The sequence below is a fragment of the Chionomys nivalis genome, chromosome 10 (assembly GCF_950005125.1).
Source record: "Chionomys nivalis chromosome 10, mChiNiv1.1, whole genome shotgun sequence".
Taxonomy (NCBI): Eukaryota; Metazoa; Chordata; class Mammalia; order Rodentia; family Cricetidae; genus Chionomys; species Chionomys nivalis.
Window position 1 is genome coordinate 40,042,712 of NC_080095.1, and position 15,247 is coordinate 40,057,958.

The following is a 15,247-nucleotide window of genomic DNA, read 5'->3' on the forward strand; positions in this document are numbered from 1 at the left end:
GTTCTTATTCCAGTTCTACAAGGATCCTCTTTCTCTTTTTCTGGGTTCTACTTGGCTTCCCTCAGGGTGCTCGTCTGATTCCACCCATCTCACACCTGCAGAAGACTCACACGTGAGGACAGCTACACAGAAGTCGTTAGGGACTGGTGGAGAGGAAGATGGGAGGAGACAAAAGATATCATGGGAACTCAGTGGAGACCCAAGTAGGAAGAAATACACAGCCCCCGGATGATGTCATGTAGGGTACTTTACTCTTCGTGGCGAGTATGTATTTCCCGTGAGGCTTTTTGTATTATGAGATGTCCTCAGCCAGGAGCTTCCCGAAGTCAGGCGCTGGCTCCCTCTGCACCCACTATTGTCCTCCGCATGCACGCCGCTGACTGCAGCTTCTGTACCTGCTACTAAATGACAGGTTTGCCAGGACTTTTCCAGCCCTCCTCTTTTCTTTCTGGCTGCACTGCCCCCTGGAGCGGTCTGCTTTCTCATAGATGTAGACAATGTCTTGGTGCCACTAGCCCATGTGTATAGACACTCCCAGCCAGACTTCTCTCTTGGTCCCAGGCTCCTGAGTCTGCTGCCTATTCAGTGTCTGTCGTGGTTGCCTCCCTGACATCCCAACCCCGCTTTGTGCAAATGAGCTCATGCATTCTCTCCCCCGAGTCAGTTTTTGCTCCCGTTTGAAATGGCATCCCAGACAGCTAGGGGCACATGGGCCACTTTCTTGCTCTTGCTCGTCATCATTCCTTGCCACACCCTGCTTGTCTTCACTTCTCAAGTCCTGTGTGGACTGTGCATGCCTCACTACGATGCCTTCCAGGTCTTGGGTGTCCGCGGTGATCCACTCTGGATGTCTGCAGAAGTCTGCTGGCTGCTCCTTCCGTTATCCCTGAATGCATCAGCTGGCCTTCTGCTCTGGGGGTCCCTAAGCCAGAGTCCCTTCCAGCCTGGCTCTTAGCCCTTACCCTGTCTCGCTCACAGCATCTAGCCTGGCTGCTGGGACCGTGCCTCCTCTCCTCCAGAGCAAATGCTGCTCTCTGCCTGTGTGCCTGGCCTCTGGTCACCAGACTCCGCACCATGCTCCCCTCCTCAGAGGGGCTCACTGCCTGTGTGCCTGGCCTTGGGCCTCACCAGACTCTGCACCATGCTCCCCTCCTCAGAGGGGCAGCCTCCAGCCACCCTGCTCAGACTCGCTCCTCATCAGTCTTGGTTTTCTCTGGACCTTGGCCCCTTAACTGTTGCCTCCATGTCTTCACATCCTGGTTTCCGGTCTTCCATCCCTTTGTTATGTGTTTTCTGATACCCTTCTGGTAAATGTGGAGGTTCCATGAAGGAACGGACAGAGTTTATCTTCTTCATCACTCTGTGCAGCCATAAATATTGGATGCACAGATGCAGAGCCACACTCTAGATAAGGACACAGTCTGCCAGCGGGAGTGGCTCCTGCCTTCATGTGGTTAGGATTCAGACAGTCCATGATGGCAAGGTGGCACTTTCCTCTATGCTCTGCCCTGGGCTGGGGGTACGAAGGGTGGATGGCTACATGTCAGCCATAGCGCTGTCTTCTATGCCCTTGATACTGCCCTCCAGGAAGAGGCGCATCACAGGCTTGCCCCTGATAGTGCCTGTCCTGTTCCTCCTTGCTGGGGACCCCTGCTGGAACTAGAACCACCAAAACCCTGGCCTCTCACAACCAAGTCAAAGTTGCAGGGTGGATATGCCATGAAGTCTCCTTCCTTGTGCCTGCCGTGGCTGGTGGGAATTGGGGCTGCTTTCTGCCCCAGTCCCTGATCCTCAGCCTCCAAGTGGCCTAACATCTCAGCATTTGTTAAAGCAATTAACAGGGCAGTCTAGGCCTAGAGGCTGGGGCCAAAGTCTGACTCACACCTTCCCTTCCTCCCCTCAGACCGCCAAACAGTAGAGGCCCACTTGGCCTGCCAGACAGCGTCTGCAGAGAGTGTGCAAAGGGCCAAAAATGGCATCTTTCTCTCATTAGAGACTTTTATGTGAATACAACTGCTATTTTGGAGCCGGGCGCTTGGCGGGTCTGAGCCCCAGTGCTGTTTGCCGCAGTTCGGAGAGCAGTGAGCAGTGGCCCCGCACAGCTGTGGTGGGATTGGGGCAAGGCCATGGGTTCTGGGGCCCTGACTTCTCCATAGCCTGGAGGCCCAGGCCCAAGGTTCTGACAGGTAATGCCCTCCTCATGGGGCTTCGGTGGAAAGAATGAGTCCACAGAGGGTTCTGAGGGTCTCTGCCTTTAGGGCCAAAGTGTTGCCCTTATAAACACATCCTAAAGGGGAGGCACCCATGGAGGGTCTGGGACAAGTGGTGTGCGTAGTTGGAAACAGTCAGATCTGTAAAGGGTTAGGCCGAGAAAGAGTCACAGAGTAGGGGACAGGTTGTTAGGTCCCTGCAGGCAGAATATAGGACAATCAGGGAGCTTGGTAGGGGTGGGGTATCTTAAAGCCAACGCCTCACCTCACAGACTGTAGAGAGAAAAGGACGGTGTCTTTGGGACCCAGAAGAAAGAAATAGTGGCAAAAACTTAAAGAAGGGCCGGGCGGTGGTGGCGCACGCCTTTAATCCCAGCACTCGGGAGGCAGAGACAGGCGGATCTCTGTGAGTTCGAGACCAGCCTGGTCTACAAGAGCTAGTTCCAGGACAGACTCCAAAACCACAGAGAAACCCTGTCTCAAAAAACCAAAAAAAAAACAAAAAAAAAAAAACAAAAAAAAAAAAAACAAAAAAAAAAACTTAAAGAAGGGGCCGTCTGTCTGTACTGCGGTACTTCCTTCTGCACACTCGCCTAGGCCTGGCTGACGGGAACGGGGCATGGCTAAGAAATTCAAAAGCCATCCGGCCCCTACCAATTGCTGTTTTTTAGCTTTGTGGGTTGACTACTAGAATTTTGGGCGTGATGGAACTGTTCTATATTTTGCTGTCCAATATGGTCACCACAAGCCACATGTGACTAGTAAACACTTGAATGTGGCAAATGAGAATGAGGAATTGAGTTTTAAATTTTATGACATCTCCATCTAACCCATTTACACTTAAATAACCACAAACAACTTTCTGCTGCCGTGTTGGAGGGCAGTTCTAGAAAGCGCAGCTGGTGTCCTCTGCCAGGATCTGTAGAGAGCAGATCAGCAGCTTGCTTCCGGAGCAAGACTAAGCACGGAACTAAGCGTCTCAGAGAGACGAGAAGTGCCACAGCCACACAGCCGGGGTGGCTGAGCTGGCTCAGACCATATCCTTCTAGCCCGGGCCCCCTACCTCCTGACCGGTCTACTAACAAGCAGATGATCTTCATGGATCTGAAACAGGGAGGGTAGCATCTGTTTACACAGTGGACGCTATTTCTAGAACCTTCTTCCCCAAGGCCTTCCCATTCTGACTTTGGTCTCCTCTCAAAAGCATGTTTTGTGTGGAAAGTCGGAGTATACCTTTTGCTCAACTTTTGGAGCTGAGTGAAGGTAGTCGGGGTGCACCCAAAGAGGTGAGGGTGTCTGGGAATAGTGTTTTCATCCGTTTCTTGCTTTCAGAGCAGTTTCGGGAGTTTTTGTTTCTTTCTATCTTTTGACATCCTGCTGACTGTGTACGGCTGAACTCTCCACATACCTAATGTTCAGTGAAGAAGAGTGCCAGGGGAGGGTGGAGAAGGCAGGGTTCCAGAAGAGTCCAAATTATGAATGGATGGAGAACAGCATAGCCTCTGGCTACACAGGGGTGCTGTCCTCCAATAAGGAGAGGCTAGCTGTGCCCAGAGGACTGACAGAGACTCTACAGTGCTGTGCTATAATTTTCCAGCAATAATCAACCAAAGATCCGTTAGAGCCTAAAACACCCACTGAGTTAATTTCTTAAACGCAAAGTGTAATCTCTCTTCAATAAGAAAAATAGGATGTTTAAGCTGGGTATAAAAGTTCACCTCTAGACAGTGGTGGCGCACGCCTTTAATTCCAGCACTCGGGAGGCAGACTCAGGCAGATCTCTGTGAGTTTGAGGCCAGCCTGGTCTAGAGAGTGAGTTCCAGGACAGCCAGAGCTACACAGAGAAACCCTGTCTGGGGAAGAAAAAGTCCACCAAGCTTGGAGTTTCTCTCTTCAGATGGCACAGCCTGTTGGAGCTGTCCTTCCTCCAGTGCCTTGTTTTGGTACCTTAGAAAGTCCCTGCTATGAGCAATTCTGAGATGGCCAGTTTGCTTTTGTTACATTTTTAATTGTTTTTATTAAGCTATATATTTTTCTTTGCTTCCCTCACTTCCTTCCCCCCTCTTCTCCTTCCCTTTTTCATGATCCACATGCTCCCAATTTACTCAGGAGATCTTGTCCTTTTCTACTTCCTATGTAGATTAGATCTATATATGTCTCTCTTAGGACCCTCTTTATTGTCTAGGTTCTCTGGGGTTGTGAATTGTGGGATGGTTTTTCTTTGCTTTATGTCTAAAAGCCAGCTTATGAGTGAGTACATATGATATCTGTCTTTCTGAGTCTGTTTATGTTTATGAGTATGTTTACTGTGTAGTATTCCATTGTGTAAATGTGCCACATTTTCCTTATCTATTCTTTGGTCAAGGGGCATTTAGGTTGTTTCCAGGTTCTGGCTATGACAAACAATGCTGCTATGACCATAGTTGAGCACATGTCCTTGTGGTACAATTGAGACTCCTTTGGTTATATACCCAAAAGTGGTATTGCTGGGTCTTGAGGAAGGTTGTTTCCTAATTTGCCGAGAAAGCTTTTGATACATTTTGAGATCTGTGCTCATTTGTTTCCATGGGTCTCCTTTAAACACAGTCATTCTTGCTCCTTCTCACACTGTCACTAGATTTCATGCAGCACTACAATATCAAGAAACAAAACAAAACAAAAGAAACAAACCACCTGCACGATGGTTTCGCTAGTAAAGGCACCTGCCGCATGGGCCTAATGGCCTGATTGACACCAGAACCCAAATAAAGGTAGAGGAGTAAACTGGCCCTGCAGAGTTGCCCTTTGACCTCCATGCTTGCACCCCTTCTGTACCACAGATACACACACATGAACATAAATAAAAGCAAGAGAGCCCGTGTACAGAGACCAGCTTTTCAGGGTTCCCAAGTGGAGGGAACTGAGCGAATTTAAAAACAACGGCCATATGCAGCCAAACACCATTTTAGGGGCTGGAGCAATGACTTGAGGACAATAAAATGTGTAACACGAGGACCAGAGTTCAGTCCTCAGCACCCACACAAATGCAGGATGGCCATGACAACCTGTATGTAGTCCCGTGAGTCAGGCACATGGGAAGAAACTGGCTAGCTAGCCTAGCCAAATGGTGAACTCTAGGTTTGAGTGGAAAACCCTGCTTCAGTCTCAGGTGGACGCTTCCTAGCATCTAGCTTCACTCTAACCAGCTGAGCTATAGGCTCTGGCCAGCATAGCACTTGCCCCATGGACCTGTGTGACCTTTCTGTAAAGTGTACTTGAGACTTTTTCTACCACATCCCAGACCCCGTGAGTGCTCTGAGAATACTCATCAGCGCAGAAGCATGAGCTGGCACACATCTCCCCTTATAATTTGAAACGGACCATGTGGCTTTAGAAGGGTCAAGGAAGACACCCATTGCCCACCTCTGGCCTCCATGCACACACATGTACATAGTACCAGTACACACTTGTGCACCCACCCACATGTTAACACATGTATACACACCAAAAGAAAGTTTAAAAGGGCATTTAACACAAGGAAAAAAAAAGAGAAAAAACTTTCAGAATTTTCTTTTTCTTAGGCAATTGGAGCCACCATTGTGAGCCTTTTAGGGGTGCCTTTGTAGGGAAGAAAAGAGGATAGCATGATCCAGTCCTATAAGGACTGGCTCAGAACAAACCAGTAATGGAAACCATACAAGCCAGGCCTCTAGGAAGCCAGTGAGAGCTGGTTCAAACCTCAGACCCTCCCAACAGGGAAGGAAAGTTGCCTCAGCAAACTGGGCAAGGTCACTTTCCCATGAGGGTGTTTATCTATCAACACAGCTGGCTGGTCTGGAAGTCTTAAGACTTTTATTTATGATGATACAATAGACAGAGAAAATGATAGATCCAGTTTTTCTCCTGACCACTCACTCATTCCCTGTGAGCTGTTCATTAGACCAACTGAAGTCCTCCCTGAGAATGGGATTCCTGGTTGAGAAAAGACCTGAAAGTGTCAGGACCCCACTTCGGAGGGGTGGAGAGATGTGAAGCTACCTTTGGGGGGCTAGACAGATGGCTCAGCTCTTAAGAGCACTGAGTGCTCTTCCAGAGGATCCAGGCTCAATTCCCAGCATCCACATGGCAGTTCACCGCTGTCTGTAACTCCAGTTCCAAGGGATCTGATGCCCTTACCCAAACATAAAGACAAAACACCAATGCACATAAAATAAAAAAAGAACAATTTTTTTTAAGCTGCCTTTGAGGCAAGCATCACTTGCTCAGAGGTGGGAGTTGCATGTCCCTCCTCTCATGCACGCCACGTTTGGGGTCTCTGCTGGGTGAGAGGTGTGAGTTCATGTGATCTCTCCAATCCTAAAAGAAAACCAGGCTCTGTATGTGCCCAGGGCACATCTGCCTTCCTCAGTGTTTGCCTGCTAAGCTGTTCTCAGGAGACAGTGTCTGTGGCCGAGGTGGTGGTGACAGGGGCCCGGGCAGGAGGTCAGGTGGGTAGCTAGTTATATCTGGGCAGACAAAATTATGTCTAGGCATTGGCTAAAATCTTGGGGTGGTAGTTTGTGTCTTGGAAATGGACACAAAGTCTCTGGAATTATCTGCTCAATGGGGACCAGGGACCTGTTAGAGAGGGACATGAGGGCACCGAGGAAGACACCATGGCCTTTGGGTCTAGTTCATGGTTAGACTCCTTCAGCTGTCTTCTTGCTCCCCCCCTTACCACCTACAGACTGGGTAGCCTGGCCCTTGAATATCCCTGCTGGCAGACTTTCCCATGTTCTCATCTTTAGAATGGCTGGTCAGCATCTCTTACTCCAGGAAACTTTCCTGTCCTGGGACTTTTTACTCTTTTGGCTTTTTGAGGGGCACACCACTCAGCTCCCAAATAAATCACACATGGAGGCTTATTCTTAATTAGAAATGCCCAGTCTTAGCTTGCCTTATTTCTTGCCAGCTTTTCGTAAATTATTCCATCTACCTTTTGCCTCTGGGCTTTTTACCTTTTCTTACTTCTGTGTATCTGACTTTCACTCTTACTCCATGGCTGGCTGGCTGGCTGGCTGAGTGGCTGGGTGGCTGGCCCAGGATGTCCTCCTCCTCTTTTTCTCTCTTTGTGCCTTTTGAGCCTTGTTTTGCCTTCTATTTATACTCTTTGCCTGCCAGCCCCGCCTATCCTTGCTCCTGCCTCTCTATTGGCCTTTCAGCTCTTTCTTAGACCATTAGGTGTTTTAGACAGGCACAGTAACACAGCTTCACAGAGTTGAACAAAAGTCACACACCTGAAAATAACATCCCCAAACATTTTCCTTAACTATCACTCCAACCAGCCTGAGTTAGAGCTCTGGCCAACCCAACACTGGCCCCATGGACCTGTGTGTCCTTTCTCTATAATTGTCCTCAAGACTTTTTAAATCACAGCTTAGACCCTGTGAGTGCCCTAAGAATATTCATCAAAACAGATGAATGAGCTGCCACACATCTTCCCTCATAATTAGAAATTTACCATGTGGCCTTCTTTAGAAGGGCAAATGGGCCTAAAGCCTCCATTGTGTATCAGGGCCAACCTGGGATGGGCAGCTTCCCTGGGACTGGGCTTACAATGGCCCCTTTGGTGCATAATTTAAAGCCAACACATTCTTTTTGTCTCATCATCAGCTCTAAGCCAGGGCTCAGAGGTTGTAGGAGAAAAAGATCTACATAAGTCATTCTGGGAGTTGGCAGGCAAGAGTAAAGATGGGCTATTTAGTCAAAGATTCGAATACTGGCTCCATTATCTGCTAGCTGACCCTAGGCGAGTCTCTTAACCCCTTTGACTTTCATGGGCATTATGGGTAAAGTAGGACTCATAATCATACCTGCTGCAGAGGGTTGTAGAGAGGATTAAATGAGATTCTATATGCATGGTATATTGTCAGCACCCACTGGGGAGTGACTGCCAGCGTGAAGAAGACGGCTGTGCTATTGTATGCTAGGAGCTGAAGATGACTGCACTCCTAAGGGCTAACTGTATAGGTGGGGATACTGAGACACAACACAAAAACCATCATTGTTTGGGCTCAGTCAGGGCCATGCCGAGGAAGCGCTTTTGCTTTTTCTTCAAAAGAGGAGGCAGCCGCTGGAAGATGTATCCTCAGGGATGGGGAGGTGACTTTAAGGGAATAGTAGCTCTTGGGCAAGTGGCCAAGTTAGGAAGCCAGAAAGCAAGCTCAGCTGGTGTGGGTTGACTTAGAGTCTTGAAGGCGGGAGTTAGGAGGTCATCAATGCTAGTGTGTATCTGTACGTTAAAGAAACATAAGGTTCCCAAAGGGGAGATGGCCTGGGCTAGAATTTTGGAGAGTCTGTTAGCCAGAGTTCTCTAGAAGAGCAGAACCAATAGAATGAATATGTATTAAAAGGACTTGTTAAATTAGCTTGTATGAGACTGTCTGGGTAGGCTAACAAGAGCTGCTTTCACACTGGAAAGACTGACAGCCCAGCAGCTGCTCAGTCCACAAGGCTGAGTGCCTCAGTGGTCTCCATTCAGTGGTGATGGTCTGGAGGATTCTGGAGAATCTCTGGTCTTCAGTCCGCACCAGGCTCTGATTCTCTTGAAGAATGGAAGCAGCATCTCAAGACAAAACAGGGTAGATGAACCTACAAGTAAGACAACAGGAATGCAAGCAGGCAAAAGGCAAAGCTTCCCCCTTGGCCTCCTTAGAGCTAGCTGCCATTGGATGATGCCACCCACATTTCAGGTCTTCTCACTTCAGATAACTCGAGCCAGAAAATGTCTCACAAATGTGCTCAGTAGCTTATCTCCCTCCGACCCAGGAGGAGACTTACGTAGCTGGTAGCAGCAGATCCAGTCAAGATGACACCCAAAACTTACCACTTCAGAGTTGCCTCTAAACTGGTCTGTTTTGTTGGAATGTGGAATTCCTTTCAGAGAGATTTCTTGTGAACCCCTCCCCTGAGGCATGTGGTCTGAGTAGTGCATGGTACATCTGATGGTTCCCAAAAATGTACTTAACATAACTGAGGCGACAAGGTCTCTGTTTCCTCCGTAACCTTGAATGACCTTGCTTACTCGCTTTTCCCCACCAGCCAGTAGCCTCCATGGGTCCTTGGTGCCTTCCCCAACATGCTCCGTTCTTTCTAGCCTCCAGGACTTTGTGCTTGCCTCTGGAAGTCTGCTCAAATCTTTCCAGTCCACTCCCTACTGCTCCCTCTTCGGTGACGTGTGGGATGACCTCTCCCGGATGGCCTGGAACACTGTGTCACCCTTCTGTCTGCCTGACGCTGCCACGCTGTTCTTCTTTAGCTTCCTGCTTCTCCCTCACTGGATTACAAACCCCACGTGAAAGATGACTTTAGTTTTCACGGTGGAGCCCTTAGCAGAGCTCAGCAACTGCTTCCTGAGTGAATGAAGGCAGGCAGAGGAGACCTTGTTTTAGAATACTCAGAATGACCTGGACCATGGAGTCACACCTGTCCTCCAGGGAGGTCGTGGGAGAGAGAGGCCTGGCTTTCCATCCCAATGTGAACCTCTGCAGAGGATTCCGGGTAGCTGCAGATCGTTGGCTTTGTCTCTGGCCTTTGTAAGGAGGGAAAGGCCAGACTTAGCATAGTGGCTCTCGACCTTCCTAATGCTGCAAGCCTTTACGCTGTGGTGACCCCCAACTATAAAATTGGTTTCTTTGCTACTTCATAACTATAATTTTGCTGCTGTTGTGAGTCATAATGTAAAGATCTGACATGCAGGGTGCTCTTAGGTCGCTCCTGTGAAAGGGTCGTTTGACCCACAGGTTGAGAACCAGTTTACAGGACGACACCCAGTTTCAGCCTCCCTCCTGTCTCCAGGCTGGATTAGGACTCACTGGGCCGAATCATCCCAGTGCCCCAAACAGGTTTCTACCTCACTAAGTCACAGATTGAGGGCAGGGCTCACAGAGGATACAGACAGGTTGGGAGTGGTGTCTTAGAGGCCCTTAGATTCTCCCGGCCTCTACAGCCCACCCTCGTGATTCACCAGAAAACAGGCTCAGTGAGTTCAGATTACATAGCTCATACGTGACAGCCAGGAGGCAAGCAAACAGCAATCAACTGGCTCTTAGGCTAATGCCTGACTTTTCCCATAAAGACATTCATTCATTCATTCATAATATTTATTGATAATCTACTCAGTAACAAGCTCCCAAGGTCCAGTTGAAGAGCAGAAGGAGGGAGAATATATCCAAGGAAGTCAGGACCACGAGGGGTTGATCCATCAGTGTGCCTGAGCTAATGGGAGCTCACCAAAGCCAGCTGGACTGGGAATGAACGAGCATGGGATCAAACTGGGCCCTCTGAATGTGGCAGATGATTGAGGCAGACTGAGAAACCATTGATAAAGGCACTGGGACTTGTTTCTACTGCATGTACTGACTTTTTGGGATCCTAGTCTATTTGGATGCATACCTTCCTAAGCCTGGATGGAGGGGGGAGGGCCTTGAACTTCCCACAGGACAGGGTATCCTGCCCTCTCTTAGGACTGGAGGGGAAGGAGGGAGGGTAAGTGGGGGAGCAGGAGGGAAGTTAGAGGAGGGGAGGAAGTGGAAATTTTGATTCCTATTATTTATAAAGTAATAATAATAAAAATATCTACTCAGTAACAATATTTATTTTTAAGTTCTGAAGCTACCTGAAGACAAGAAATAAAATGTCTGTATTAGGTGTTTTTGTAGCCCAATAGAATTGACTATCTAAGCATAAATAGGGTGCCAGGTGGTCTTTTTCCCTTCATGGCATCCTTGCGGTGGTGTGGTGAGAGCCCACTTCACAACTCTTGTCCAAAACTCAAAGCCATACTCATCTTGGAGACCTGTGGGTAGCAGGGTTAGAAGTGGTTCCAGAAGCTTCCTAAAGGCTTCCCATGTCTGCAAGGGGCCCAGCAAGGTCCTTTCCCTGGGGCAGAAGCCTCTAGAATGTAAGATTGGTGACTGGCCAGCCTTCCAGTACCTGGCCCTTCTGTCATCATTTTCTTCCTGTCTCCTCAGCTGTGTGCCAGCCTCCCTGTCAGAACCGGGGCTCCTGCAGCAGGCCCCAGCTCTGTGTCTGCCGCTCTGGCTTCCGTGGGGCACGCTGTGAAGAGGTCATCCCTGAGGAGGAATTTGACCCCCAGAACGCCAAGCCCGTGCCAAGACGTTCAGTGGAGGGGGCGCCCAGCCCTCAGAGGAGCAGTGAGGCCAGAGGAAGCCTTGTGACCAGAATACAGCCGCTGGCACCACCACTACTACCAGCCAGGTAAGTCTCCTTCTGGGGGTGGGGGTCGGGGCCAGTGGGACAGTTGCTCATCAGTAAGGAGGCAACAGTGCTAACAATTATGTCAAAGGTTTGTGGGATTGAATTAGCGTGCTTGGACAGCACTGAGTGCACGTGTTCTTTCCAAATCCCTCCCCGCTTTATCCTTACCCCATCACCTCCTCCATCTCCTCCATCTCCTCGCCCCGCACAGTGATATCTCTATGGTGATATATTCCTTCATCTAAAATAAAGAGACCCCGTTCTGCTCACTCCACCAAACTTCTCCCCTTGGAGGCGGAGGTACATGTGGGGGAATGCGTAGACTTGGAGGAGGGGGGGAGTTGATGGGTGGCATCCCTGCCCTACTTGCCCTCTCCCCTACTCCGCTTAGGACTAGAAATCTTAACTTTGTAAACCGGTCCCTTTCTAGGATACTGTTTGCTTTGAGCTTTTTGGGTTGGTTTTTCCATTCGCATCCACTTAGGGAGTTCTTTCTGAAATGCTGTAACCGACCTTGTCTTGCTGAACCAAGGGGAAAATAGATTTGCGGTCTCAGAGCCGAGAGAACCAAGGGGAGGGAAGATGGATGTTGCGGTCAGGTCCTTAGCAGCCAGGTTGAGAGAGATCTGCCGAGTGGCAGGAAGAGGAGGAAGGACAGGCCGGAGCTATGAAGTAACTCTGAGAGCAGGAGGCACAGGCAGGCTACTCTGAGGTAGCAAGGTGCAGGGTAGGCGTGGGGAGTCTGAGTGCCCAGACATGTGCTTTCCAAGGACCGCCAGAAACAGGAAGAAAGAGTAGGTGAGCTCAGGTTGAGGCTTAGGGAGCTCCAAGATCAAAACACAGTAGTCATCTACGGCCATTGCCTGCAAATGTTAGGGCAGAACCAAGGATCTCGGTGCTCAACACAAAGGGCCTGGGATTGGTTATGAGCTGGTGGGCGGGGCCTGGCCCTTGCACTGATTGTTATAGGTTGTGAACCCACAGATGACCTGGGGTTAGCTATAAGCTGGTGGGCAGGGCCTAGCCCTTGCCCTGATTGCTATAGATATATAACATAGTATATGATATATATACTTATATATACATATACTCACATACATATATATACACATACATATACACATACATATATATACATACACATGTATATATATACTATATATATAGTGAGCCCCAGGCAAACAGGCCTATGTCAAGGCACATGCCAGATGCCAGCTTGAGGCCATGTTTCCCTCTATAGCGCTTTCACACTCCTCCAGACAGGCCATTCATTACTCTTGTTCCTGCTTGTCCCTGACATCTAACACGTTGCCTGACCTGGTATAGGTGCTCAACCCATTTGTAGAAGAATGACTGCAAGGTGAGAAGTCTAGGTTGTGCGTGTTTCGTATCCTAGGGATATTGTCCTAAGGTCTGAGAGAAGTCTTTGGCCCACAGTAGGGCCATGCTCGACTTCCACGGGCTTTCAGGCCAGAGGCTACCGTGGTGTCCCTAAGGAACTGCAGCCTCCAGGTCAGCCCCATCCCTTTCTGCCCTGAGACTTCCTAGCATGAAATCCGGGCAAGTCTAAGTGCCCCACTGTCGGCTGCTGTCCACCCAGCTGTGTTTTGCTTTGTGAGGCCAAAGCCCGCATGCCTGGTCGTGCTAAACATTTCCTGTGAGCCGAGCCAGGTTTCCCAAGCAGCTGCTGGCCTCTGTCCTGAGAGCAGTTTGGACAGGCCATGCCTGTCCAGACAAAGGAGAGACATGACACAGAGGACAGTCTAGGAGTGGGAACGAGGGTGAGATGTCTGGGAGGGGCAGCCCTGCAAGAAGTGTGATGGCCAAAGCCCTTTCAGAAGAGTACTAGGTAGAGGCTAGGGCCTGTGCACCATTTCCATGTACATTTAAAGGTAGATGAGAGAGGGGGTCCTGGAAAGTCACAGCAGCAGGCAGGATGCCCATGGAGGCCAAGGTACCTTGTTGTCCCTGGCTGGGCAGAGGGCCTGCCCACCTATGAAACAACTGAGAAATAGCTTTGGGAGATGGGGCTGGTTCCAGGAGACAAGTGGGCCATGGGAAACTGTTTTAGACCAGGGTCTAACCTTGAAGCTGATTTCTGGGAAATTGTCAACACACAGCTTTTGATTCCACGGTCTGGAGTAAGCAAGCATCTCTGATGTGGTCCCAGGGGTGTTAGCCAAGGCACTGGTCTGTAGACCACATTTCAGGTTAGCGCGTGGGTCTGGGGTTCAGATAAGCCTTGGCCCTTGTTCAGAGTTTGCACTCACCATCTGTGTGACATTAGGCACACACCCTAATCTCTCAGAGGCAACAGTCTCCATCTGATAGGATCACGGGGAGGGTGAAATGACACCAGCTGAATAGGGCGCTTTGCACGGCATCTGGCTCTAGTGTTTTCGTATGGTAGCCATCAGTGGGCAGGTTCTTTCTGCCACGAAGACTTGAGAACAGAAAAACGTGTGTGTGTGTGTGTGTGTGTGAGAGAGAGAGAGAGAGAGAGAGAGAGAGAGAGAGAGAGAGAGATGAAGAAGAAGAAGAGAAGGAGGAGGAGGTGGAGAGAGAGAGAGAGAGAGAGAGAGAGAGAGAGAGCGCTTGTGTAGACTTGTTCTGGAACAAAGGAAGGGCTCAGATTCAGCTCACAGTGGGGAGGTACGACAAACAGATCCACTAGGGGTAGCTTTAGCTGACTTGGGGTATAATGATTACACCAGGATCATTGTCACTACCTGCATGAGAGAATACAAATCAGTGGGAAAGTTCTAAACCAGGCACAAGTACTTACTGCTCTGGACAAGGTCTCTCTCTCTCTTTCCTTCCCTCTCTCCCTCCATCTCTCCCTCCCTCCCTCCCCCACCCCATCCCTCTTTTTCTCTCTCTTAAATCTCAGCTGAGAACTTCCTTTACCTCCTCCATCCCCTTCCTTGCTGTTAGCAGAGGCAATTGTACAGTGTGGAGAGGCCACCTGGAGGTTTACCAGTGTCCTTTGACTCCCCACTGCTGCCCAACAGCAGAGCCCAGAATGACCGGGTGGCTGCAAACACTGTTCTCACCCAGCCTGTGGCCCAGTGCAACTGATAAGTGATTTCAGTCTTGGCTTCCTCCCAGGAGAGGTGAGAGGGGGGCTGTTGTCTCCCACTTCCCACAAAGCTGCTTCAAGCTAGTCTTCTCCAGCTGGGCTTGACCACCGAGTTTCTCTCTATACTCCCTGAAAGGTGGAAGGATCTCCGGGCCTTTGTAATGTTAGCATCTGCCCAACCAACAGACACATCTGAAACTTAGAGAGTCAGGCCTTAGGCAAGACAGGGCTGGCCTTGGGGTGCACTTGTGTAAATATAAAAAGACTGGACTTGTCAGGTGGGGCACACCATTGATCACTGTGCTCGGGAGGTAGAGGCAGGTGGGTGTCTGTGAAGTCTGGGCCAGCCTGGTCTATAGAAAGAGTTCAGATCATCCAGAACTACATAGTAAAGCCCAGATGCAGCCCAGGGCGTGTGATTCAGCTTTGACCCTAGGGATAGGGGTTCAGGGAGCAGTGCTGAGGAGGGTGGAGGCCTTCTCAAATGTGGCAGGGCCAGGGAATCTCCTCCTGCTATGCTTGGCCCAAAGCAGACATGTCTAGGTTGCTGAAGCAAGCCTCATCTTGCTCAGGGGAACAGGGACCAGGAGTCTTTCAGAATCCATCTGCTACTGTCAGGGATCAGACAGTCTTCAAATCCCAAAATCCCCTCTTCCTTTCCCCCACCTGTAAGTCTGAGTGAGGCTATCTGGTCCAAAGAGACCTCCACCAAACTCTGATG

The 15,247-nt window shown here is 49.6% G+C and overlaps 1 protein-coding gene across 1 annotated transcript in view; it reads left to right on the top strand.

Moving 5' to 3' along the window:
• The window catches only part of Ltbp2 (latent transforming growth factor beta binding protein 2), an 85,911-nt gene that overhangs the window by 11,534 nt on the left and 59,130 nt on the right, over positions 1-15,247 (top strand). The window contains 1 exon segment of the mRNA XM_057782605.1: positions 11,201-11,447. Coding sequence (XP_057638588.1) covers positions 11,201-11,447 — 247 coding nt within the window.